The sequence below is a fragment of the Scyliorhinus torazame genome, chromosome 2 (genome assembly GCF_047496885.1).
Source record: "Scyliorhinus torazame isolate Kashiwa2021f chromosome 2, sScyTor2.1, whole genome shotgun sequence".
Classification (NCBI taxonomy): domain Eukaryota; kingdom Metazoa; phylum Chordata; class Chondrichthyes; order Carcharhiniformes; family Scyliorhinidae; genus Scyliorhinus; species Scyliorhinus torazame.
In genome coordinates this window covers 213,743,398-213,770,035 of record NC_092708.1, presented here as the reverse complement: position 1 = coordinate 213,770,035, position 26,638 = coordinate 213,743,398, and the positions used below count along the sequence as shown (strand labels likewise).

The 26,638-nt window shown below is 50.3% G+C and overlaps 1 protein-coding gene across 2 annotated transcripts in view; it reads left to right on the top strand.

Annotated features, from left to right (window-relative positions):
* Nucleotides 1-26,638, top strand: part of LOC140395520 (uncharacterized) — a 1,079,902-nt gene that overhangs the window by 50,374 nt on the left and 1,002,890 nt on the right. Inside the window, exon 3 of one of the 2 annotated variants that reach the window (XM_072483429.1) lies at nt 822-2,349. In XM_072483429.1, coding sequence (XP_072339530.1) covers nt 2,338-2,349 — 12 coding nt within the window. In that variant the 5' untranslated portion in view covers nt 822-2,337. Of the gene's footprint in view, nt 1-277; nt 2,350-26,638 lie in introns of those variants that run through there. The other variant, XM_072483418.1, reaches the window with a different exon arrangement.

Sequence of the window (26,638 nt, the reverse complement as noted above, 5' to 3'; positions counted from 1 at the left end):
CTTGGCAGAGTTCCCCCACCTAGAAAAAAATCAAGTTCGCAATAAGAGTGGTAGAGGAGGGGTTCTCCTCAAGTTGGAGGCTGTTCATTGACTTCTTTAAGGAGCACTACACATCATTTTTGCCGGGGGGCGGGGGGGGGGCGGGGGGGATTGGGCTGGGTGTTAAAAAGGAGGTGGAGGGGGTTGTAAGAAGGACGAGTGTTAATTGTGTATTAACTGTTGCTGTTGCTGTTTGCTCGTTTCTTTTCTTTATATATATATATTTGAATATACCTCCAACAGAATATTTTAAAAAAAAATTCCAATCTCGAGAGCTGTGAAGTGCTCATATAACTAACAATGCCAATTCCCGATTGGCAATAGCCTTCAGCTGTGCAGCCAGAGGTTGCTCACATCAAAGAGAGTTAAAGTGACCTGCACCATATCACCATGGACAGAACTCTGCCCTGGGGATGTTTGGTGGGACAGACAGGCAGCAGCTGAAGCTGCCTCTGTTATAGGTATAAACAATATGGAGGGTGACCTGTAGGACCCAAGGGTGCTGAGCCCCTCGCCCCCCCTCAGCCCAGGAACAACCCCCCAACACCGATGGCACCATTTTGCCCTGTTCCTGTATCATTCTGGTGAATCTGAGCTCCACACCTGTCTGAAGTTCAATTTTCAAAACTGAACCCAATACTCCATAGAATATATCAAAGGTTCCAACTGATGCATATTTATTTTCCTTTTAATTCTAATCATTTTTGATTGCCTTTTAAGCCTGTCTATTGACCATTGATGTTTGTATATTTGTACTCCATAATCTCTCTGCTCCTCTACAGCCCTCTGTGCCTTCTGGAACTCCATATGACAACATTCCTAAGTTTTATAGAATCCCCACAGCACAGAAGGAGGCCATTGGGCCCATCAAGTCTGCACCGGCCCTTGGAAAGAGCATCCTAAATAAGCCCACACCTCCACCTTATCCCCATAACCCAGTAAGCCCAACTAATCTTTTGGACACTAAGTGGCAATTTAGCTTGGCCAATCCACCTATCCTGCACATCATTGGATTGTGGGAGGAAACCGGAGCACCCGGAGGAAACCGACGCAGAGACGGGGAGAAGTGCAAACTCCACACAGTCACCCAAGGCCGGAATTGAACTCGGGTCCCTGGCGCTGTGAGGCAGCAGTGGTAACCACTGTGCCCAATCTATCATAGATTCTTAGAACTTACAGTGCAGAAGGAGACCATTCGGCTCATCGAGTCTGCACCGGCCCTTGGAAAGAGCACTCTACTTCTACCCATACCTCCACCCTATCCCCATAACCCAGTAACCTCACCTAACCTTTTTGGACACTAAGGACAATTTAGCATGGCCAATCCATCTAACCTGAACATCTTTGGACTGTGGGAGGAAACCGGAGCACCTTGAGGAAACCCACGCAGACACGGGGAGAATGTGCAGCCTCCTCACAGAAAGTGACCCAAGCTGGGAATCGAACCTGGGACCCTGGAGCTGTGAAGCAACAGTGCTAACCACTGTGCTGCCCTGTTATTAGTGACCATTTCAAAAAAGTTCAAGTAGAGTTTCAGATTTATGATTGCCATTCAGTTGTACATTCATTTTACTGGACCTTAGTTATCTGGGCTTATAGAAATAACAGAGTCAAGCTGAGCATTCCTGATAGTGTTTTTGAAAAGAAAAATGATTAAATGGTGTATCTATCGGTCTGTTTAGAGGAATTCCATATCATGAACATTCAATGAAAATAAAACAACTTTTAAGTTAAGATGTTGACTGCATTGAAATGTGTGATTTCTTGTTAAACTTTATTTGGAAGATACCTCTTGCTAACCCACTGCCTTGAGGTAGCAAACAGTGGGTGGGATAACCCTAAGGAAGAAGTTCTGCGAAGATTGTCAAATTGAAAATGACTTGCATTTTTTTAAGAACAATTCTGAGGTTGAATTAATTTAAAATTAAAATGTAAAGTAGGGTACTCTGTTCTTTGACCTGTAATTCTAATTATTTTACATTTAGAATTATAGACATGCTGAACAATATTTAACAAACTGGATAGACCAATATTCGAGACGTTGGTTAACATTTGAACTTTTCCCTGTTTAACTGCTGAGGCAAAATTCTAGAAATAACTGGAAGAATTTGTGATAAGGGAGTCAGCGGAAATATAACCATTACAATAACTCATTATGTGACTAAAGATCTTTATTGTATCAGGTTTTCTCAACCGTCTCCTCATTGTAATTAAAAAGTCTTATTACTTTTGAATATTTAGTATCCTCGTGACCTCCTTGTTGATTACATTCCATCTGAAGTGAAAAGAAAGCGTGGAATGAACTCTGAGGTAATTGTGTTTGGAAATAAAATGAAATGATCCTTGCCCTTTTGAAGAGCTTCTTGTTTCAGGAACAGTATTTTATTTCTTCCCCTCTCCTGAATGTAGTGAATCATGTTGAGATAAATTTCCACAAATGGCAGCAGCACTCAAATAGCTATTCTTAAAAGTGGGAATGGAACCAGGATAGGATGTGATTGGAGCAAAGCCTCACAGCTGAGACTAATCTTATCCTCACTGGACAGCAATGGAGCTGCACAAACTGACTAATTTGTTTTTTCTCTCTTTCACACTCAGGCCAATTGTATATTTCATTGGGGTAATTTTCTTTCCTTCCCACCCCATTTGTGCCTGAAAATTGTGTGGTAGCACTACTGTAACTATATTGATGATTGACCCACAAAATTGTGGCTGGTAGTCCATCAATTTCAATTTTCAGATCTACTTTGGTGGCTGGATTTCCTCTTGAAAATAGGCAGCGGTCTTGTTAATATTTACAAATTGTGGTCAAACTATCACAATTCATCTCTACTTATATGCTACCAACACTCATGTACTTCCTAGATACCAGTTTCAGAGGGAGACTTGTGTACATAATCATGGGGAATATAGACTATGGAGTAATCTAAGGAGTTACTTTTGTAATCTTGGGCGTCATTCTCCGACCCCCCAGCGGGTCGGAGAATGGCCGTTGGCCGCCGTGAATCCCGCCCCCGCCGGTTGCCGAAGTCTCCGGTACCGGATATCCGGCGGTGGCGGGAATCGGGCCGCGCCGGTTGGCGGGCCCTCCCGCTCGGTTTTCCGGCCCGGATGGGCCGAAGTCCCGCCGATAAATTGCCTGTCCCGCCGGTGTAAATGAAAGTACCTTTCTTACCGGCGGGACAAGGCGGCGTGGGCGGGCTCCGAGGTCCTGGGGGGGGCGCGGGGCGATCTGTCCACGGGGGGTGCCCCCATGGTGGCCTAGGGCGTCATTCTCGACCCCCCACCGGGTCGGAGAATGGCCGTTGGCCGCCGTGAATCCCGCCCCCGCCGGTTGCCGAAGTCTCCGGTACCGGAGATTGGGCGGGGGCGGGAATCGGGCCGCGTCGGTTGGCGGGCCCCCCCGCTCAATTCTCCGGCCCGGATGGGCCGAAGTCCCGCCGAGAAATTGCCTGTCCCGCCGGCGTAAATTAAAGTAGGTATTTACCGGCGGGACAAGGCGGCGTGTGCGGGCTCCGGGGTCCTGGGGGGGGGGGCGCGGGGCGATCTGACCCCGGGGGGTGCCCCATGGTGGCCTGGCCCGCGATCGGGGCCCACCGATTCGCGGGCGGGCCTGTGCCGTGGGGGCACTCTCCCTTCCGCCTCCGCTACGGCCTCCACCATGGCGGAGGTGGAAGAGACTCTCCCCACTGCGCATGCGCGGGAAACTCAGCGGCCGCTGACACTCCCGCGCATGCGCTGCCCGGGGATGTCATTTCCGCGCCAGCTGGCGGGGCAACAAACGCCGTTTCCGCCAGCTGGCGGGGCGGAAATCCCTCCGGCGCCGGCCTAGCCTCTCAATGTCGGGGCTCGGCCCCCAAAGATGCGGAGCATTCCGCACCTTTGGGGCGGCACGATGCCCGTCTGATTGGCGCCGTTTTGGGCGCCAGTCGGCGGATATCGCGCCGTTGGGGGAGAATTTCGCCCCTTAAATCAATTTCAGAGCCAGTAAAGAACTCCACACTAGCGCAAATCAGAAATATTACCCTTTAATTTTGCAATAGCTTGGCGTTTAGTAATTTACTACCCATTTAACCATCAGTCATTGCTGAATTGGAATAACTTGATTAAATTCAAATTAGCCATGCCTTTAAATTCTTTGAAGACTTGGACCTCTCTTCGCGTAAATAGAAACAAAATGTTGATACTTCCCCACTATGAACACACCAGTATTACTATACTTGTGAATATATGATGCTCCAAATTGAACATAGCATTGCAGATGGCTCAGAGATTTAGGTACAGAGAAATTGCAGAATCCCGGAGACCCCCGCCGGGTCGGAGAATGGCCGGGGGCTGGCGTGAATCCCACCCCCGCCGGTTGCCGAATTCTCCGGCACCGGATATTCGGCGGGGGTGGGAATCGCGCCGCGCCGGTTGGCGGCCCCCCCCCCCCCGGCGATTCTCCGGCCCGTGATGGGCCGAAGTCCCGCTGCTGGAATGCCTGTCCCGCCAGCGAGAATCAAACCACCTCTCTTACTGGCGGGACAAGGCGGCGCGGGCGGACTTCGGGGTCCTGGGGGGGTCGCGGGGCGATCTGGCCCCGGGGTGTGCCCCTACGGTGGCCTGGCCCGCGATCGGGGCCCACCGATCCGCGGGCGGGCCTGTGCCGTGGGGGGCACTCTTTTCCTTCCGCCTTCGCCATGGTCTCCACTATGGCAGAGGCGGAAGAGACCCCCTCCACTGCGCATGTGCGGGAATGCCGTGAGCGACCGCTGACACTCCCGCGCATGTGCCGCACGGCAAAGTCATTTCCGCGCAAGCTGGCGGGGCACCAAAGGCCTTTCCCGCCAGCTGGCGCGGCGGAAATCAGTCCAGCGCGGGCCTAGCCCCTCATGGTGAGGGCTCGGCCCCTCAAGATGCGGAGAATTCCGCACCTTTGGGGCGGCGCGATGCCGGACTGATTCGAGCCATTTTTGGCGCCGGTCGACGAACATCGCACCGATTGCGGAGAATCCCGCCCCTAGAGCCCATCACTGCCTTCGGGTGGAATTCTCCCATTTTGAGATTAAGTGCTGTGGTGGCCGGCTCCAACAGCGCTTGTGCTTACGACCAGAATAGCAGGGTCCCATGCCAGATTCTGCACTTGGAAACTCATTAATTGTGCACAAGCAAGTAGTTGAACTTGAGGCCTTTGTTGCAGTGGCTTTATGAGTCCGCACAGCCCTGTACAGATAGACACTGGTGTGTGGTACTGGGGGCAAGGAGACCCCTGTTCTCACCAAGCCCAGGTGCAGTACTGATCAGACCTGGTGACACAGGAGAGTCCATGGGTCCAACAGGACGGTGCTGTCCTTGAAGACCAGCTCAGCATGAAGATGGAGGTTGAAACCGATCTACCCCAGCAGAGTGGTGAACATCACATTAGGAACAGCAAAGCATTGTGGCAAAATTTTGTTGCACTCACCCTGAAGTCTCTGCTGAACTGAGGACTGCCTTGTGCATGCCACTTATTAATACTCTGATGCTCACATACAGAGTGACCTTAGAGGTACAATACTACAGGATAGTTTGTGCTTGCAGAACTGAATTCAAGTAGGGCAAACGACTTCATCAAAGAAGAACCATAGTGAAAGACAGTTAAACTCCAATTTTAAATAATCTTCTTGTAACTTGGAGTTTTGAACAAAGTTATCACACAATTGAAAAATGAAAATCACTTATTGTCACAAGTAGGCTTCATGAAGTTACTATGAAAAGCCCCTAGTCGCCACATTCCAGCACCTGTTCGGGGAGGCTGTAACGGGAATTGTACCATGCTGCTGGCCTGCTTTGGTCTGCTTTCAAAGCCAGCGATTTAGCCCTGTGCTAAACAGCCCCTAGATTGGATGATGGTGGTTGAAATGTCCTGAAATAGGGATGTACCCAACTAATTTTGCCCCTTCTGTTGTGTATAACCACTGTACATTCATCATACCATTTGCCCCATGAATTTTGATTTCCCAGTTACATACCTACTTGATTTGCTTAAATGTTTTAAATTCTATTGACCACCCCTTGCACTGAATATTGTACATTTGTGAATTGCATTTGAAAACTTATGCTACCTTATAGATGCATTCAATCAGGATTCCACCATCAACGTTTGTTGAAGCACCTTCACATTGTACTAACATAATTAGAAGTAATTCTCACTGTGGGACAGTGTAAAAAATGGAAATTAAAATTCGAGGAGATATAGAGGCGGTCAATCTGATATCAGCCGAACTTCTGGTGGCAGCCATGGAGTGAGTGGTTGCACACAGAGCAGCTCTGGCTCAAAGGCATTGATTTTAGCTCTTTTTACCTGAAAGCGGGGGTGTTTTGACAGGAAAGTGTAGCTGGAGGTGTGGAGGAGATGTTTCCCCCGGGAGTGGAATGCCTGCTGATTATCAGACCCAGCAGAAGAAAGTTAAATACCTGGCCAAGGAACTGGAGGAGAACTGAGTCGCAGCAACAATTGGAAAGATGGCGGAGGGGGAAGGTTTGTCGCAAGCTGGAAAACCCCAGATGGAGCAGCTGATGGCATTCATTAGAGGAGTTCCGCCAGCTGCAAAAAGAGATGCAGGAAGGTCGGTTGAAAGCCATCGAGGGAGCGAAAGCACCCTTGAAAGAATTGATGGAGAGAGTCGAGAAGTGCTTGGAGAGACGGGTCGCAGATCCGTGAGGAGGTTTCCGACCACAGTGATTGGGTGGTGGCGTTGGAGGCAGAGGTGTGGGGCTCCTGGGGGACCTTTGCAAGTCACGAAGGGCAAAGGTAGAGGAGCAGGAGAATAGATCCAGAAGGAAAAAACTGCGTATTGTTAGCTTGCCTGAAGGTGTGGAACGCACGAGTGCCACACAATACGTCTCAAGGATGCTGGTAGCGGGGATGGGGGGCTACTGGACAAGACCCCAGAAGTGGATAGAGCGCACAAGTCCCTAGCATAAGGTGAGGCTCGATAGGTTTGTGGAGAAGGAGAAAATTCTGCGGTGGGCCACAGAGAAGCGGAACCGCGAAAGAGAGGGGAACAGGTCTGAATCTATCAGGACATTGGAGTGGAGCTGGCGCATCGGCACGCGGGTTCAACAAGGCAAAGCGGTTCTAAACCGAAGGCAGATCAGGCTTGTTCTCATAAGTTAGAGCACTAAAATAGTTCAGTATTTTAGGTTTTTGTGGCTTGTGTTGTGTGAGCTGAGGGTGGGTCAGGAGGACATTGATGTCATTGGGGTAGGGCTTGGCATTGAGGGCAGCGCTTAACGTTATTTGTGTTGGGCTGCCATGTTACCAGAGGGTGGGGTGTGATGTGCCCCGCAAAGCGGGAGAGTGTGGGTCTCCAAAAAATGTAAGTCCACCTTGGCATGGACAGATGCAGGGAGGTTGGTGAGGATGAAGCCAAGTATGTTTCTCCCTCTTGTTGGTTTCCCTTATCACCTGCTGCTGTCCCAGTCTAGCAGCTGTGTCCTTTGGAATCCGGCCAGCTCAGTCTGTGGTGGTATTCCCGAGCCACTCTTGGTAATGGACATTGATGTCACCCACCCGGAGTATATTCTGCGCCCTTACCACACTCTGCATCCTTCAAGTAGTGTTCAACATGGAGGAGTACCGACTCATCAGCCGAGGGGAGATAGTACGTGGTAATCAGCAGAAGGTTTCACTACCCATGTTTGACCTGATACCATGAGACTTCATGGGGTCCAAAGTTGATGTTAAGGACTCCCTTCTGACTGTATACCACTGCACCTCTGCTGGATCTGACCTTTGGTGAGAAAATATATACCCCGGATTAGTGATGGTGGTGTCTGGGACATTATCTGTAAAGGTATGATGCCGTGAGTATGACTATGTCAGGCTGTTGCTTGACTAGTCTGTCAGATAGCCCTCCTAATTTTGACACAAGCCCCCAGATGTTAGTAAGGAGGGTTTTGCAAGGTGTAGAGGGCTGCCTTATCGTTTCCGATGCCTGGGTTGATGCCGGGAGGTCTGTCCGGTTTCATTCCTTTTTTGTGTTTTCTTCGTGGCAGTTGAATGCAACTATCGGACTTGTTAGGCCCTTTCAGAGGGCAGCTAAGAGTCAATCACATTGTTGTGGGTTGAGAGTCACATGTTAGCTAGACCAGGTAAGAATGGCAGATTTCCATCGCTAATCATCGAATCCCTACAGTGAAGAATTGGGATGATGTCCATTAGAAAATACCCAACGTTAGTTTAACGCTGAGGCTGAAAATTCGACTTTGTTGTGCCTGTTTTTTGTGTGCTGAAGAGATGCATAGGTTCCCGATATGGTGGGCAAGGAGTACCAGGTCATTTCAAGTGTGCCACCTGTTGGCTTCCAAAACACTACAATGGAAAATACTGAATAATTAGAATTTGGTACTTGTTGGATAGATCTTTTTCAATTTTGGTGTACTGCTTTCTAAACTTGCCCAGGAACTCATGATGTTGGAGGAAGGACTGCCTGATCTATGTTGGACAGAATGGTCTAAATACTCAGTGCTAAGCTTTAATACAAATTGGAGGTGGACTCCAGGATTATTTAAATGGATCATGGAGTTCTTAGAGGTTAGTTTCTGATTAATGTCTGGGTGACCTTTGATTTGTTCTTTGACTCTGGAAAGCTGGCTTTCACTGCTGAACAAACTATTTTGCCAGTGTTGCACTGTTATTTACAGCTTAATAAACTGCAATTTGACAGAAGTTAAGGCAGATATGGTAGGGCTGCCTTCAGGTCTTGAGGTTAAAGGGAAGCAGAAAAGAGTAGTAATGGTTGCAACAAGATAGAGGAGGCATTGCACAGGAGAACATGGGTGTGGGTATTCACTGAGCACTTTTACTTCAGCTTCACTGTGAGTAACTCATGATGATGTAGAGATGCCGGCATTGGACTGGGGTGTGCACAGTAAAAAGTCTTACAACACCAGGTTAAAGTCCAACAGGTTTATTTAGAATCACTAGTTTTCGGAGCGCAGCCTCTTCATCATGTGAGTGACACCTTTAGTAGGTGCTCACTCACCTGATGAAGGAGCTGCGCTACAAAAGTCAATGATTCCAAATATACCTGTTGGACTTTAACCTAGTGTTGGAAGACTTCTTACAGTAATTAATGAGGCGTTAATGCTTCATCCAGGAGGTTGTCTTGAGCTGTATCAGCTGCTGCAGTCAAAACTTGAGCTTCATACCAGGGAATGGACAGCACTGCCTTTGGCCATAATTCTTATGCTGTCAAATCCCAAATTTCTTTACCCGTCAGTCTGGCCTCAATAAAAGTCGAGATGGATTTGCAGGTACAGCATTAGTTATTTTATTTAGCTTGCAAGCTTGATTCATTTCACAGAGGCATAAGACACATCCAGTCTCCTACACCCCGGAAAGCGAATGAACAAAGAGACAAAGGGATCTCTGCAAATCAATTCAAATGGTATCAAGTTTCACATACACGATTCCCATAGGTCATCCTATACCCCTCCTGACCTAGTCAGACATTCTGATTGGCTCACTTCCAATCCCTTCCTCTGGCCCCTATTACCCAGCATCCTTTTCTCCTCCTTTGGTGGACACACCTCTTCCTTGCTTTGCCATGCGGTCTGAAATCCTTTGTCTGTGAACTCACCAGAATGAGACTGGCCTATCTACATTACAGGAACTAATATCTCTAAAGTAACTATTTTATATCACATTCGTCATTCCCTCCTTTTATCATTTCATGATAACCGAACTATCCAATCCATAGCTACGGTTCCTCATCTAAAAAGATCTGTCACTGCATTTCCAATTCCTGGCGTAGCCCCCCTTCATCTGCTGCACCCTCATGGATTTTGACAGCTAAGATTTTAGGGTCGTTGATCTGTTCCAGTGTAACCCGCATTCTACCCATCACACATTTAAGGATGGCTGGGCCCACAAAGATGCAGCCGATAGCCACCACTAAATACATGACCATATTTATCAACCAGTCCTTCCAACCTCCAAATCCCCAGTTACCCCAAGCGCCAGGATCCTGCATTCCGTCCAGGTGATCCCGTATGTGATCCATAAATTTAGTGATGTTAGCGGTCAAGTCCTGAACTCCCATGATACACTTGCCCTGCACTATGGCGCATACCCCACCCTCACGGGCCAGAAGATAGTCAAGAGCATACCGGTTCTGCATTGCAAACAACTGTAGCTGAGACAATTCCTTGGTTATTGCCCCGAGGGCTCCCAAGGTTTCATTTCCCAAGATGGTAAGGCCACAAATAAAATAATTCCTATTGTTGACAGCCAAGGAACCCCTCACACCTCCCAGTTTATCTAGCTTCGAAATGCCCATTCGGGCCGCCTAGCAATGCGGAAAGCCCTCGTCCCAACAGTGATATGAGAGACATTCCCCCAGCCACAAAGGAGCTGGAGGCCGGCGTTCAATGGAACGCAAGTGGTGTAACAAACGCATTGGCCAGACGCCTGGGTGATATGGCACCTCCTGTCCGTACAGGTGGGGAACAGACATGTAATATTCGTTTCCACCTCTACCAGCAAACAGCCGTATCCTTCACTGCTGAAACAATTCTCGTACGACCGGGAATCCCTATTGGGAGTGAAGTGGCTAGGTATATATGCCCTCCACCGTTGCAGCCTATCATACTGTGAATGGGAATTATCCCGAGGAAGGGGAAGGCAAATAGCCGGTGGTGCTGAATCCGGATTGTAAGGAAGAGTGACTTGCTCAGGCGGTGGCTAGGAACGCTGACAATGAACCACCGTTTGGGGAGTGCCCCAAAGCGGTGAAACAGAAAATAACCTAGACACCGCTGCGGGGTTCGGGTAGCAGACAACCCGTCCGTGGCCATACAAGCGGTGGTAAATCTAGTAGAAGTGATTCATACTACCCAGATTTTCCTCAGTTTGGCCTTTAGCTAAATTAAGTGTATCTCCCGATAACCTACGTTCTAGCTGTACTTCCCTTCTCACACGCCCCGTCCTTTCTCTCGTGCCTCTCTCTCTCTCACAATCTCTTCCTACGCTCTCCTGACGGCCTGATGTTACCTTTATTGCACCAATCTTAACACATCCAAAATCAAATTTACATGTACTCCAAAAACAAGGCAATGTCCATATAATGTTCCCTTCCCATCGCCGGGACCGGTGCAATTGCTTCATGACTCCTGCATTCTCCTTAACTTTGACGACCTTCCATGAGTCGATACCATGTCTTCGTATATAGGGGCAGCGAAGAACATCACCTTTGCATAACTGAACTGTCCTTGTAGCTTGGTTGGGGTTACAAATGTAGATAATATTCCCCTTTTCTATGTCCGTTGCCAATAACACTCCAAGCGAGGTGAGGCCAAATATCACACAGACGGTGCGTAGCCACCCCATCATGCTCCACACCTGTAAAATAGCACTGGAGAAGGGAGGCAGGTTAATCTGTCCAAGAAAGTAAGGTCCGTTATCAGAACTCAACTGAGCTGGTCTACTGTACCGGGGAATGATTTCCTGCATCAGAACTTTAACCACAGTAGCAGCTTTATTATCGGTAGTCGGATACGCCTCAACCCATCTGCTGAACCCATCCACAATGACCAAAACATATTTATAACATTGACACCTTTCCAACTCAATGTAATCCATTTGGAGCATCTCAAAGGGACCACTGGGCAATGGGGTTTGCCCCATCCCACAAGGGATACCTTTGCCGGTGTTATATTGCTGACAAATCAAACACCGATTACTGATACTCTGGGCCAACCCCTGCATTTTAGGGTGCCACCAAGTGTCCAGCAACAAATCACTAGTCCCCCGAGCCCCACAATGAGTTGCAAAGTGTACACATTCGATGACCCATAAAGCCAGTACATCAGACATACAAGTCTGATGAGCTGGCGTGGTCCATAAAGAGGAAACAGAATCATATGTACAACCTAACCGTTTCCACATTTGTTTATCACTCTCAGGAGCGTCCTCCTGTAATCTTATGACGTCTTGGATGGTTGGCATTGACTTGTCAGAAGCAGACATATTTATAGTAGATCGTTTAGTCTGACTTAACATTTTAGGCACCATCACTTGCTGAATTTACGCGGCTGTCCGCGCTGCACAATCTGCTTGTTCATTACCAACGTCAACTGGGGTCTTACCATTTGTGTGGGCAGCGCATTTAATAATGGAAATCTGCGCGGGCATAAGAAGGGCCTGCAGTAGGTCATTAACTAAACCCCGGTGTGATATTTGACCACACATAATCATGTCAGGTTGACTGACGAAATGTCACTCAAATCGTCCCTTATTGTGGTAGTTTCCTGAATCAAGGCTAAACAGTCGTGGCCAGGTGCGTCTTCATGGACAGGGGGACCACTAAGAAAACAGGCTGGATTGATAGTGGTACAGTGTTTAAATGTCAGACGTGGATTGTTCAAAAGGTATACCTCATACCTATTCTGACGAGCTGCGGTAAGATGCTGAGTCTGCAGTTGCCTCAGTAGTGCGATGACCGAGTGGGAGCTATACACCGTAATATCCTGTTGGAGGGTGGGAGCATGTAACGGCTATGCGATGGCATTGATTGAACGTAAATCCTGTACTAATCGGCACTGGTCTGGTTTGGCTGGTTTAGGCACAGCAAGTATGGGGGTGTTACATTCTGATTGGCAAGGGACCAAAATACCCTGTTGCAACAGCTCTTGAATTAATTTGTCTATAGACGGAGCAGCTTGGGATTTCAGGGGGTATTGCTGAATGGAAGGTAGCTTTACATGATCCTTAATCGTTACCTTTATAGGTGTAACATTTGTCTTTCCCACTTGTGATGGGTATTTCGCCCAGACCTGTGGATTGACATATTCCAAAACATCATGTTCCCAGTGATGCTGCAGTCGAGTGTTAATTGTTTCAGGGACCTCAAAATATTTTATGGCAGTGCCGTCCGGCATGACTTGAAGTGCGTACTCTGTTGGATCCAAATGATCCACTGCCCTCCTTACCATTTGCCCCAGATCCCTGGCATGGTACTGGTCGTGGACCTGACGTGTAATATGAGGGCTTACCGAAGCTGACTGTGGCCATAAATGTGGTGATATTGTAACAAAATCGGCTGTACCTTCTTTTCCCGTGACTGTGGCTGTAACCTTGACTGGCCATTCGGTCCCAATTAATGGCCGGTATTTGTCCTCCAACTCCCTGTTTTGTCCGGTTCTGTCATAGGCCAGGGTAACGTGATGCAGTGAATGTTCAATGTCTAACGTCCACCACTGGGGGTGATAGAAATATAGCACTGTTGCCTCATCCTCCATGATTGGACCGTTACCCCTTCGTCTCCGTACTCTAGCTGTAGCTGGAAGATACACAGTAAATCTCGGGCCAACAAGTTACAGTCCAATCCAGTAGTCACTACAAACTGATGATCTGCAGACTTATTCTCGTAAGTGACTGTCACAGGTTCAGAAATAGGATATTCACACACCTGTCCTTAGAACCCCGACAATTGCTGCGTGTGGTCGGATAATGGTAGTCGAAGTTCTGATTGCACAGAAGACATGGCTGCTCCAGTGTCGTTTACAAATGAGTGATGTTAATCTCCTATCTGCAGAGAGATAATAGGTTCCCTGTCCGATTGGAGAGTCCTTATGACTAAATTAGCTAGTCAATCCTGTGTTGGGAAAGGGTTTGCCTTGGAGAAGTCAGTGTATCTCGTCTGTCCTCCCCTTGGTGGGTACCCCCTCCTTTGGGTCTGGTAGTCTTCTTCTGCTGCCTGTCTTTTAAAGGGGCATTCCTGTTGCCAGTGATCGGCACGGCCGCAATTAAAACATGCATTGTTCCCTCTATATCTGCCCCGTCCTCTTCTCCCATTAGACCAATAGCCCCTCAGAGGGGGCGGCGGTTGTAAAGCTGTTGGTGCATACGGTGGGCCATAAAAAGGAGCTGAGGGTCCCTTTGGGTGGGTTTGATATCTTCCCCCTCGCTGATCCACCCACCCAAAGTCACAATATTGGGGCTCCTGCTGGTAAACTACCATTTCTGCCGCTTGTTGGGGTCGCAGATCATCCTTTTTCATTACTTACTCAGTCTTAACCTTTGTAACTGAGCCTCCTTCCTGGCCTACACCCTCCTTCCAATAAAATCTGACTGCCCTTGCCATCTGGGAAGGGTCGTTCTCTGTCCAATTCATGTTATTACATTTCACAGCAGTAGCCACAGAAGGTGGTAGGCAATGCATTAACATAGCACAATATTGAGGGGAATTCTGACCATTTTGATATGGCAAGTCGCCTGACTGCCCACGGTAGATTTCATTAAAACGCTCCAGAAATCCCTCTGGCTCTTCAGTCTTCTTAGGTTTAAGGTCTCAGATAGCAGAAATATATATGGGCTTTTGAAATGTGCTATTCAACGCATTCAGGATCTGTGTCCGTCTATCGTCGTCTAACGCATGGGCTTGCTGAAGTGCGGCGTGGCTAGCATAATTCAGGTGATTGGTATCTTCCTAATCGGCAACTGTCCCCGAGTCTCACCAGGGGGCACTCTAGCTATTTCCTCTGGTTCTTCCAAGACTTCGACGTCCCTCCCTGTCACTAGAGGGAGTTCTTTCTCTTCAAAATAATCTGTTGCAGCTCCCTTTGTTCTGAAATTTGTGGTTTCCCCTTGGTTTGGAGGGATTTAGGTGGTTTGCTTAATTGTTTCTGGTTAGGATCAAGCCCTTCTCTTGCTGTCCGAGATCTGGTCCTAGAGCTAACTGGGCTTGCGGAACAGAGCTCCTCTTTCTCTACTGATCGTGAAGATGGTAAATCGGAACCCGCACTATCATCCAAAAGGGCTGGAGTTACTGGCATGATTGGAATCTGGGGAGCAGTGACTGGATATAAATTATTATACTCTGGTGATTCTGGAATTAGTGCAGACAATGCTACAGGTGCAGTCAAAACTTTTACTGACATTTTTAAATTATTGAATTAATCATTTTCTGTCAATTCAAGGCCAGCCATTGTACTACGTAGCTCATCTTTTGTTTGACCCGAGACTTTCCTGTCTCTACTTGCGCGTTTTTTTTTTGTAAAACGATTGAAAAGGTTCTAACAGTGTTCTTTTAAAACTTAAAAATGTTTGAAAATTCAAATTGAATTACTGCAACTTGCAACCTTAGCTCTGATCTCAACTCAGAACTAAATTTACGATTTGCTTAACACAACTTGTATAACATTTACAACTTAATTAATTCTTTATCTTAACAATTTTTCTTTTAACAAGTTTTTCTTACATTCACAAAAATGTTGGCAAAGTCAACTATCATCTCCAGATTTACACTTTTTAAAATGGTGTCAGTGATCTTCTTTAAGTTTCTATTAATTCACAAATAAAATGAGATAAACATTATTTCAAGTAAGTAAAACTTAAGATTCTGGCAATTTCAATCAATTGCTTTCGAAAATAATAACTTTTATCAAAGAGGTGGAGAAACCCACTGGTTTCCTTTAATTAATTCAAAACGTAACTTTGCTGGAGTTCACTGACTCAAAGGAAAGGTATCCGATTACACTACAGGCTGCTGCTGTTATCGCAAGGCCTGAGTGAGAAGCACTGTCTGTCGTCTTTAACTTTGGCTGCTGCTGTTAACCCTTTGAGAGACTTCTGCTTCAACCAATATGCAGCATCCAGCTTTCAAGACAGGATGTTCTTGTCTTGAAATTTATCCAAGCAATTCCCCACAATCTCAACTAGTCCTCAGAACTGCGTTTTTCGCCACTACAGTCCAAGGGTACAATTTTTTTTTTTAGCTTAATCAACTATAGATTTAAAACACTCACACATGGAATTGAATCACCTTCAGATTTAAAAACACTTATACTGGACTGAACCTTCACTACTGAAGTCCCATCAGCCATAAAAACACTTATACTGGACTGAAGCTTCACTACTGAAGTCCCATCAGCCCTAAAAACACTTATACTGGATTGAACCTTCACTATTGAAGTCCCATCAGCCCTAAAAACACTTATACTTGGAATTGAATCATCATTTTAGATGTCCCATCAACCCAAAACCTAACCCAAGCCGAATGAACAATATGAAATCCCATCAATTAAATTTCTAATCCCCAGACTGACCTTTGATTTCGTCGAGACGATCTTTCCGTACCAACTGCGAGTGACCAGACTAATCAGACGATAAGAAGAGGGGAAAAATCAATGCGCGGTCATTTTCCAGCTGTACATTGTGGGCCCTTTTTCCCCATCCTCCTGTTCATAATCAGTCTAATTCTGATTTCGCAGTTGGTCAGAACCGTCTTGAGAAATCCCGGGTTTTCGGCACCAATTGTCAAATCCCAAATTTCTTAACCCATCAGTCTGGCCTCAATAAAAGTCGAGATGGATTTGCAGGTACAGCATTAGTTATTTTATTTAGCTTGCAAGCTTGATTCATTTCACAGAGGCATAAGACACATCCAGTCTCCTACACCCCGGAAAGCGAATGAACAAAGAGACAAAGGGATCTCTGCAAATCAATTCAAATGGTATCAAGTTTCACATACACGATTCCCATAGGTCATCCTATACCCCTCCTGACCTAGTCAGACATTCTGATTGGCTCACTTCCAATCCTTTCCTCTGGCCCCTATTACCCAGCATCCTTTTCTCCTCCTTTGGTGGACACACCTCTTCCTTGCTTTGCCATGCGGTCTGAAATCCTTTGTCTGTGAACTCACCAGAATGAGACTGGCCTCTCTCTACATTACAGGAACTAATATCTCTAAAGTAACTATTTTATATCACATTCGTCAATGCCACAGCCTCCTTTTGGTTGCAGCATTGAACATTCAGTGAAATATCACAGTTCATCTCATTACTAAAGGAAAAGGCAAAGCAGAACAAAGAAGTACTAGAGTTGTCTTGCATAGTTTAGCTGGGTGCAAGGTGTCATAAAATACATCAATGGATTGGATTTTACTTTTTGTCACCTGTGCTGAGGTACAGTGAAAAGTATTGTTCTGCGTATAGATCAAACAGATTGTTCCATAAGTGAAAAAACATAGGACATACGATAAATACACATGGTAAAGACACAGGTATCAGATGAAGCATACAGAGTGTATTACTATCAGTAGAGAAGATGTGTGAAAAGATCATTTCAGTCCATAAGAGTGTCATTCAAGAGTTGTAACAACGGGGAAGAAGCTGTTTTTGAACGTCTAAGTGCGCGTTCTCAGACTTTTGTATCGCCTGCCAATTGGAAGAGGTTGAAAGAGAGAATAACCCGGGTGGGAGGGGTCTTTGAATATGCTGCCCGCTTTCCCAAAGCAGCGGGAGGTGTAGGCAAAGTCAATGGATGGGAGGCGGTTTCGCATGATGGACTGGGCTGTGTTCACGAATTTCAAGCTGTCAACCATCTCCACCTTGGCACCATTGATGCAGTCAGGGGTGTACACGATACTTTGCATCCTGAAGTCAATGACCAGCTCCTTAGTTTTGCTGACATTGAGGGAGAGATTATTGTAATTACACCACACCACTAGATACTCTGGGCGTCATTCTCCGACCCCCCAGCGAGTCGGAGAATGGCCGTTGACCGCTGTGAATCCCGCCCCCGCCGGTTGCCGAAGTCTCCGAAGGGAGAAAAGTTGGCGGGGCGTTAATGGCGCCGCTGACGTCGGAAAATGGCACGGGTCTGCGCAAGGCAGCCGATTTTCGGCCTGCCGATATTCTCCCTTCCGGATGGGCCGAAGTCCCATCGACGTGATGACCGTTCACATCGATGTAAATCAAACCTCCTTTTCATCGGCGTGAACCTGTGCTCCAGGTTCACGTCGACCAGCGTGGAAGTGAGTGACGGCCTGGGGGGTTGGCCGCTGGGCAGGCGATGGCGTGGCCGCAGTCTGAATGTGTGGGGAGAGGTGTGTCTCGGGTTGTGCGTGTGTGTGTGTGCGGCAGGGGGGGTGGTTAGAGTGGGCTGGGCTCCGGGGGAGTGCCGGGAGGGGGGTCCGTGCCGGGGAGGAGGATGGGGGGTCCGTGCCGGGGAGGGGAATGGGGGGGGGGGCCCGTGCCGGGGAGGGGGATGGGTGGTCCGTGCCGGGGAGGAGGTTGGGGTCCGTGCCGGGGAGGCGGATGGGGGGGGTCCGTGCCGGGGAGGGGGATGGGGGGTCCGTGCCGGGGAGGGGGATGGGGGGGGGTCCGTGCCGGGGAGGGGGATGGAGGGTCTGTGCCGGGGAGGAGGTATGGGTCCGTGCCGGGGAGGAGGATGGGGGGGCAAGTGAGTTGGTCCACCTGGCCAGGTGCCAGCCTCCAACAGTTGGACCCATGCGGTCCATGCCACTTGGCTGGGGGGAAGGAGGGGATATGGGTAATGATGACATGTCGTCGTTCCCCCCCACCCCCCACCCCACCAGGCCGTCATGTTTTCCGATCATCCAGCGATGTTGGCCGCCATGGCGGCAGCCGCTAATGTCCATGTTGCCCTGGATGAGGAGGAGGAGGAGCGTGCCAGAGAGGCGGCGCAGCCTGCCACAGAGGGGTAGGCGGCAGCCGCCCAGGCTGGAGGGACACCTGATTGACAGGACGAGGAAGTGGAGGAGGACGTCGCGGCCCCACGGCAACGGAGGCACCCGAGGGCGCCCCGTGTGTACCGGCCCCGGCAGTCATACCAGGACCTCACGGACCGGGAATGCAGGAGGAGACTCCGGATGAGGCGGGAAACCGTGGCACACATCTGCCACCTGCTGGCACACCTGTCACCGCGTGGCACTGGTGGGGGACACCCTCTCCTCGTGTCCGTCAAGGTTACGGTTGCCCTGAACGTTTATGCAACGGGGTCATTCCAGGAACCGAGTGGGGACCTGTCCGGCATATCGCCGACATCGGTGCATCGGTGCATCCGGGCAGTGACAGATGCCCTATATGCCATGGCGCACCGCTACATCCGCTTCCCTGTGGACCGGGCCAGCCAAGATGCCCAGGCCGTGGGCTTCTCTGCCGTGGCCGGGTTCCCCATGGTCCAGGGCGCGATCGATGGGATGCACGTCGCCGTGCGGCCACCTGCAGATAACAGGGCCGTGTTCACCAATGGGAAGGGGACCTATTCGATGAACATACAGGTGGTCTGCGACCACCGCATGATGATCCTGCACGTCTGCGCACATTACCCAGTCAGTGTACACGACTCATACGTGTTGTCGCGGTCATCCATCCTCGGCATGTACGAGGGACGCCATCCCCGGCTGAGGGGCTGGTTGCTGGGCGACAGGGGCTACCCATTGCGATCGTGGCTGATGACGCCTGTACCGAGGCCACGTAATGAGGCGGAGAACCGCTACAATGATGCCCATGTAGCGACAAAGGGAGTGATAGAGAGGTGCTTTGGCGTGCTGAAGATGCGTTTCAGGTGCCTGGACCTCTCTGGGGGCCTCTCCAGTATCGGTCAGATAGGATCGGCCGCATCATTGTGGTGTGCTGCGTCCTGCACAACATAGCCCAACAGAGGGGCGATGTGCCGCAGGCAGAGGAGGGCGGAGTGGAGGAGCAGCAGGAAGAGGCGCAGTCCTCCCCAGATGAGGGGGATGGGGGCAATGGTCAGGGCAAACGGGCTAGACACAGGCGGGTGGCTGTCCACCGTTACCGGCTGGCCCAGCGGGCACGGGACAGACTGATAGCCGCCTGCTTCACTGACTAGATGGGCGTGGGAATCGAGTAGTATGGCCACAGACCGCACACCATGGCAACAGCCGACCACCCACACCCCCCACCCATCCACCCACCCAGCACCCTCACCCCCCTCCCCAACCCCACCCACCCCACCCGCATGCACACCACCCTCCCCCATTGCTGATCCACCTGCGGCACAATGGCCGGGCTCACACAGTTGCGGGTGGACGCGTGTCTATTGCAGGCCATGGAGGATGATGACAACCCGCCCTGTGGTGAGCTCCTGGCTCCACATCGTTGGACTATGTCTGACCCATGGCCACAGTACCACCATCCACCCGGACCATCCCTGCATGCGGCAGTGACACTGCAGCGCACGGTCCCGTCCTCTGCCCGGGGGGATGTTGATGGCGGCCCAGGGGGAAGGGGGCAGACTCACCTGGGGCTGAGGTAAGACCACCCCTCACACACACACTTGCGCTCAACGTACATGACACCCCCGCACGCTTTGGACAGAGCACAAAGGCAGCTTCTGTAGGTGTAACATTGACTTTAATAACCAAAGGAGTTCATGCACGTGCCCTAGCCCCTAAAACTCATCTGTGCCCTGCACCCGTGCCAACTTACTCAGTGTCTAATTGTTTGGCCTTACGGGCCCTTTAACTACGTCTACGTGGTTCCCCAGACGGTACAGCAGAACTGGAGGTGGACTCCTGTGATTCCTGCCCTCTGACACGGGATCCCTTTGGCGGCCGTTTCCTGGGGCGTCCTGGCCTAGATGGGCCAGGCTGCGGCCCGGGCGACTGGGATGGCGAGCTGCCAGCCTGTCCTGCCCGTTGCCCACCCGATGCACCTGGGACGGAAGGGGGGAGTCCGAGGTGTCGCGGTGTTCCGGGACCTCCCCTACAGGGGGAGCCGGGACGGACCACACCACCTCCTCCTCCCTCGGGGTGCCCGATGGCCCCCAGGCCTCTACATGGGTGGGGGATGCGAATGGACTGGCCATCCGACGCCCCCCGACATCTGGCGCTGCCAGTCCTGGAGGCCCGTGCTGGTATCGACAGGGGTCTGCAGGTTTGCAGCCATGGAGCCCAGGGGGTTGGCAAACCCTGTCTGTGACAGTGTGACGCCGGCTCGCACATGGCCACTGGTACCGATGCCCTCAGCGATGGCCTGCAGAGACTGGGCCATGGCCTGCTGAGACTGGGCCATGGCCTGCAGAGACTGGGCTATGGACTGCTGAGACTGGGCCATGGCGTTGAGCGCCTCTGCCATCTGGCGCTGGCACTGGCTCATGGCCTCCTGTGAGAGGGCAGCCATGTCCTGGGCCACAGACGGCGCCTGCACGGAAAGCCCCAGGCCTCGCAAACCGTTCCCCATGTCTGACACCGTCGCACCCATTGCCTCCACCGCGGATGCCACCCGTGCGGTGTCGGCCTGGGTGGCACGCATGACCAGCACCACTTCCAGCTCCTGGACGCGGGTGGACTCCTCCACCTGCGACTGCAGCCGCCGCAAGCCGGCCGTCATCCTCTTCACTCGTCTCCGGGTCGGTGGTTGCATTGGATCTATGGGTGGGTGTGGTAACTCCAGGAACCCGGGATCCATCTGGGCGGCATATGTTCGCTTGGGCTGGGCTGCCCTCCGACCGCCCGGCCCCTCTGCTGCTCCTACCTCCACCTGCTGTACCGGGACGGCTGTGTTGTGCGCACCAGTGAGTGTACCAGACGCCTCATCACTAAAGTGCCCAACCGAGGTGAGTGTTTCTGCGATGCTGGAGGGTGTTGGTGACAGCAGTGGCGTTGTGTCGTGCTCTTCGTCCCACTCTGAGTCCATGGCACTTTGGGGTGGGGGTTCGTCTCCACCCATCCACTCTGAGTCACTGTCCGGTATTTCGTCTTCCTGGGTAGTGCTGTCCCGGGTAGGGGTGTCCTGGGCAGTGCTGTCCCGGGTAGGGGTGCCCTGGGTAGTGGTGTCCTGGGTAGTGGTGTCCTGGGTAGTGGTGTCCTGGCTCGGATGTGACGGGGGACTGTGGCTGCCCCCCTCGTCGCTGGGTGGCACACGCCTGTCTCGTCGCTCCCGCACGTGACGGGGATGTCGTCTCCCTGTTGCTCCAGGTCTCTCCGTCTCCCGTGGTGTGCGAGGGGCATCCTGCGGGCATCGCATGCCGGAGGGTCCGGGTCTCTCCGTCTCCCGTGGAGTGCGAGGGGCATCCTGCGGGCGTCGCATGCCGGAGGGTCCGGGTCTCTCCGTCTCCCGTGGCCTCCGAGGGGCATCCTGCGGGCGTCGCATGCCGGAGGGTCCGGGTCTCTCCGTCTCCCGTGGCCTCCGAGGGGCATCCTGCGGGCGTCGCATGCCGGAGGGTCCGGGTCTCTCCGTCTCCTGTGGCCTCCGAGGGGCATCCTGCGGGCGGTCTGCATCTGCGGGGATGGGTGCCTCGACGTTTGCTCCTGCGATACACAATGAAGCATGCATGGTTAGACACGCAGGCAGTGATCAGGTGATATGGGGGAGGGGGGATATGGGGGAGGGGGGATATGGGGACGGGCTGTCGGTGGCTCACTTGCTAGTATGCCCCCGACCTCTGCATCAGCAACCTCCCGGTCGTCAGGTCCGCCAGCCAGTTCCAGGGCCCTTTCCTTGTGTTCGGTCAGTGGCCTCTCATCAGCGGGGCCTCCAGTCCTCACATGCTCCCTATTGTTGTGTGTGCGCTTCTCCTGTGGTGGGGGGGTGGGTGGGGGTGGTGGCAGGGGTAAAAGGCAACAGTGTTAGGCAGGTATATGAATGCACGCCATCGGTTGCGCGTGCATTGCAGAGGTTAAGGTTAGGGCTGGATTCACTTGGGGATATGGGGGATATGGGGGAGGGGGGATATGGGGGAGGGGGGATATGGGAGATATGGGGGAGGGGGGATATGGGGGAGGGGGGATATGGGGGATATGGGGGAGGGGGGATATGGGGGAGGGGGGATATGGGGAGGGGGGATATAGAACATAGAACATAGAAAATACAGCACAGAACAGGCCCTTCGGCCCACGATGTTGTGCCGAACCTTTGTCCTAGATTAATCATAGATTATCATTGAATTTACAGTGCAGAAGGAGGCCATTCAGCCCATTGAGTCTGCACCGGCTCTTGGAAAGAGCACCATACCCAAACTCAACACCTCCACCCAACACCAAGGGCAATTTGGACATTAAGGGCAATTTATCATTGGCCAATTCGCCTAACCCGCACATCTTTGGACTGTGGGAGGAAACCGGAGCACCCGGAGGAAACCCACGCAGACACGGGGAGGACGTGCAGACTCCGCACAGACAATGACCCAAGCCGGAATCGAACCTGGGACCATGGAGCTGTGAAGCAATTGTGCTATCCACAATGCTACCGTGCTGCCCTTAAGAACAAATAAATCTACACTATATCATTTTACCGTCATCCATGTACCTATCCAATAGCTGCTTGAAGGTCCCTAATGTTTCCGACTCAACTACTTCCACAAGCAGTGCATTCCATGCCCCCACTACTCTCTGGGTAAAGAACCTACCTCTGATATCCCTCCTATATCTTCCACCTTTCACCTTAAATTTATGTGCCCTTGTAATGGTGTGTTCCACCTGGGGAAAAAGTATCTGACTGTCTACTCTATCTATTCCCCTGATCATCTTATAAACCTCTATCAAGTCGCCCCTCATCCTTCTCCGCTCTAATGAGAAAAGGCCTAGCACCCTCAACCTTTCCTCGTAAGACCTACTCTCCATTCCAGGCAACATCCTGGTAAATCTTCTTTGCACCTTTTCCAGAGCTTCCACCTCCTTCCTAAAATGAGGCGACCAGAACTGTACACAGTACTCCAAATGTGGCCTTACCAAAGTTTTGTACAGCTGCATCATCACCTCACGGCTCTTAAATTCAATCCCTCTGTTAATGAACGCGAGCACACCATAGGCCTTCTTCACAGCTCTATCCACTTGAGTGGCAACTTTCAAAGATGTATGAACATAGACCCCAAGATCTCTCTGCTCCTCCACATTGCCAAGAACTCTACCGTTAACCCTATATTCCGCATTCATATTTGTCCTTCCAAAATGGACAACCTCACACTTTTCAGGGTTAAACTCCATCTGCCACTTCTCAGCCCAGCTCTGCATCCTATCTATGTCTCTTTGCAGCCGACAACAGCCCTCCTTACTATCCACAACTCCACCAATCTTCGTATCGTCTGCAAATTTACTGACCCACCCTTCAACTCCCTCATCCAAGTCATTAATGAAAATCACAAACAGCAGAGGACCCAGAACTGATCCCTGCGGTACGCCACTGGTAACTGGGATCCAGGCTGAATATTTGCCATCCACCACCACTCTCTGACTTCTATCGGTTAGCCAGTTCGTTATCCAACTGGCCAAATTTCCCACTATCCCATGCCTCCTTACTTTCTGCATAAGCCTACCATGGGGAACTTTATCAAATGCCTTACTAAAATCCATGTACACTACATCCACTGCTTTACCTTCATCCACATGCTTGGTCACCTCCTCAAAGAATTCAATAAGATTTGTAAGGCAAGACCTACCCCTCACAAATTCGTGCTGACTATCCCTAATCAAGCAGTGTCTTTCCAGATGCTCAGAAATCCTATCCTTCAGTACCCTTTCCATTACTTTGCCTACCACCGAAGTAAGACTAACTGGCCTGTAATTCCCAGGGTTATCCCTAGTTCCTTTTTTGAACAGGGGCACGACATTCGCCACTCTCCAATCCCCTGGTACCACCCCTGTTGACAGTGAGGACGAAAAGATCATTGCCAACGGCTCTGCAATTTCATTTCTTGCTTCCCATAGAATCCTTGGATATATCCCGTCAGGCCCGGGGGACTTGTCTATCCTCAAGTTTTTCAAAATGCCCAACACATCTTCCTTCCTAACAAGTATTTCCTCGAGCTTACCAATCTGTTTCACACTGTCCTCTCCAACAATATCGCCCCTCTCATTTGTAAATACAGAAGAAAAATACTCATTCAAGACCTCTCCTATCTCTTCAGACTCAATACACAATCTCCCGCTACTGTCCTTGATCGGACCTACCCTCGCTCTAGTCATTCTCATATTTCTCACATATGTGTAAAAGGCCTTGGGGTTTTCCTTGATCCTACCCGCCAAAGATTGTTCATGCCCTCTCTTAGCTCTCCTAATCCCTTTCTTCAGTTCCCTCCTGGCTATCTTGTATCCCTCCAATGCCCTGTCTGAACCTTGTTTCCTCAGCCTTACATAAGTCACCTTTTTCCTCTTAACAAGACATTCAACCTCTCTTGTCAACCATGGTTCCCTCACTCGACCATCTCTTCCCTGCCTGACAGGGACATACATATCAAGGACACGTAGCACCTGTTCCTTGAACAAGTTCCACATTTCACTTGTGTCCTTCCCTGCCAGCCTATGTTCCCAACTTATGCACTTCAATTCTTGCCTGACAACATCGTATTTACCCTTTCCCCAATTGTAAACCTTGCCCTGTTGCACGTACCTATCCCTCTCCATTACTAAAGTGAAAGTCACAGAATTGTGGTCACTATCTCCAAAATGCTCCCCCACTAACAAATCTATCACTTGCCCTGGTTCATTACCCAGTACTAAATCCAATATTGCCCCTCCTCTGGTCGGACAATCTACATACTGTGTTAGAAAAGCTTCCTGGACACACTGCACAAACACCACCCCATCCAAACTATTTGATCTAAAGAGTTTCCACTCAATATTTGGGAAGTTAAAGTCGCCCATGACTACTACCCTATTATGACTTCTGCACCTTTCCAAAATCTGTTTCCCAATCTGTTCCTCCACATCTCTGTTACTATTGGGGGGCCTATAGAAAACTCCTAACAAGGTGACTGCCCCTTTCCTATTTCTGACTTCAACCCATACTACCTCAATAGGGTGATACTCCTCGAACTGCCTTTCTTCAGCTGTTATACTATCTCTAATTAATAATGCCACCCCCCCACCTCTTTTACCACCCTCCCTAATCTTATTGAAACATCTATAACCAGGGACCTCCAACAACCATTTCTGCCCCTCTTCTATCCAAGTTTCCGTGATGGCCACCACATCGTAGTCCCAAGTACCGATCCATGCCTTAAGTTCACCCACCTTATTCCTGATGCTTCTTGCGTTGAAGTATACACACTTCAACCCATCTCCGTGTCTGCAAATACTCTCCTTTGTCAGTGTTCCCTTCCCCACTGCCTCATTACATGCTTTGGCGTCCTGAATATCGGCTACCTTAGTTGCTGGACTACAAATCCGGTTCCCATTCCCCTGCCAAATTAGTTTAAACCCTCCCGAAGAGTACTAGCAAACCTCCCTCCCAGGATATTGGTGCCCCTCTGGTTCAGATGCAACCCGTCCTGCTTGTACAGGTCCCACCTTCCCCAGAATGCGCTCCAATTATCCAAATACCTGAAGCCCTCCCCCCTACACCATTCCTGCAGCCACGTGTTCAACTGCACTCTCTCCCTATTCCTAGCCTCGCTATCACGTGGCACCGGCAACAAACCAGAGATGACAACTCTGTCTGTCCTGGCTTTCAACTTCCAGCCTAACTCCCTAAACTTGTTTATTACCTCCACACTCCTTTTCCTACCTATGTCGTTGGTACCAATGTGAACCACGACTTCTGGCTGCTCACCCTCCCCCTTAAGGATCCTGAAGACACGATCCGAGACATCCCTGGCCCTGGCACCCGGGAGGCAACATACCTTCCGGGAGTCTCGCTCGCGACCACAGAATCTCCTATCTATTCCCCTAACCATTGAATCTCCTACAACTATTGCTTTTCTATTCTCCCCCTTCCCTTCTGAGCCCCAGAGCCAGACTCCGTGCCAGAGACCTGACCGCTAGGGCCTTCCCCCGGTAGGTCATCCCCCCCAACAGCATCCAAAACGGTATACTTGTTTTGAAGGGGAACGGCCACGAGGGATCCCTGCACTGTCTGCCTG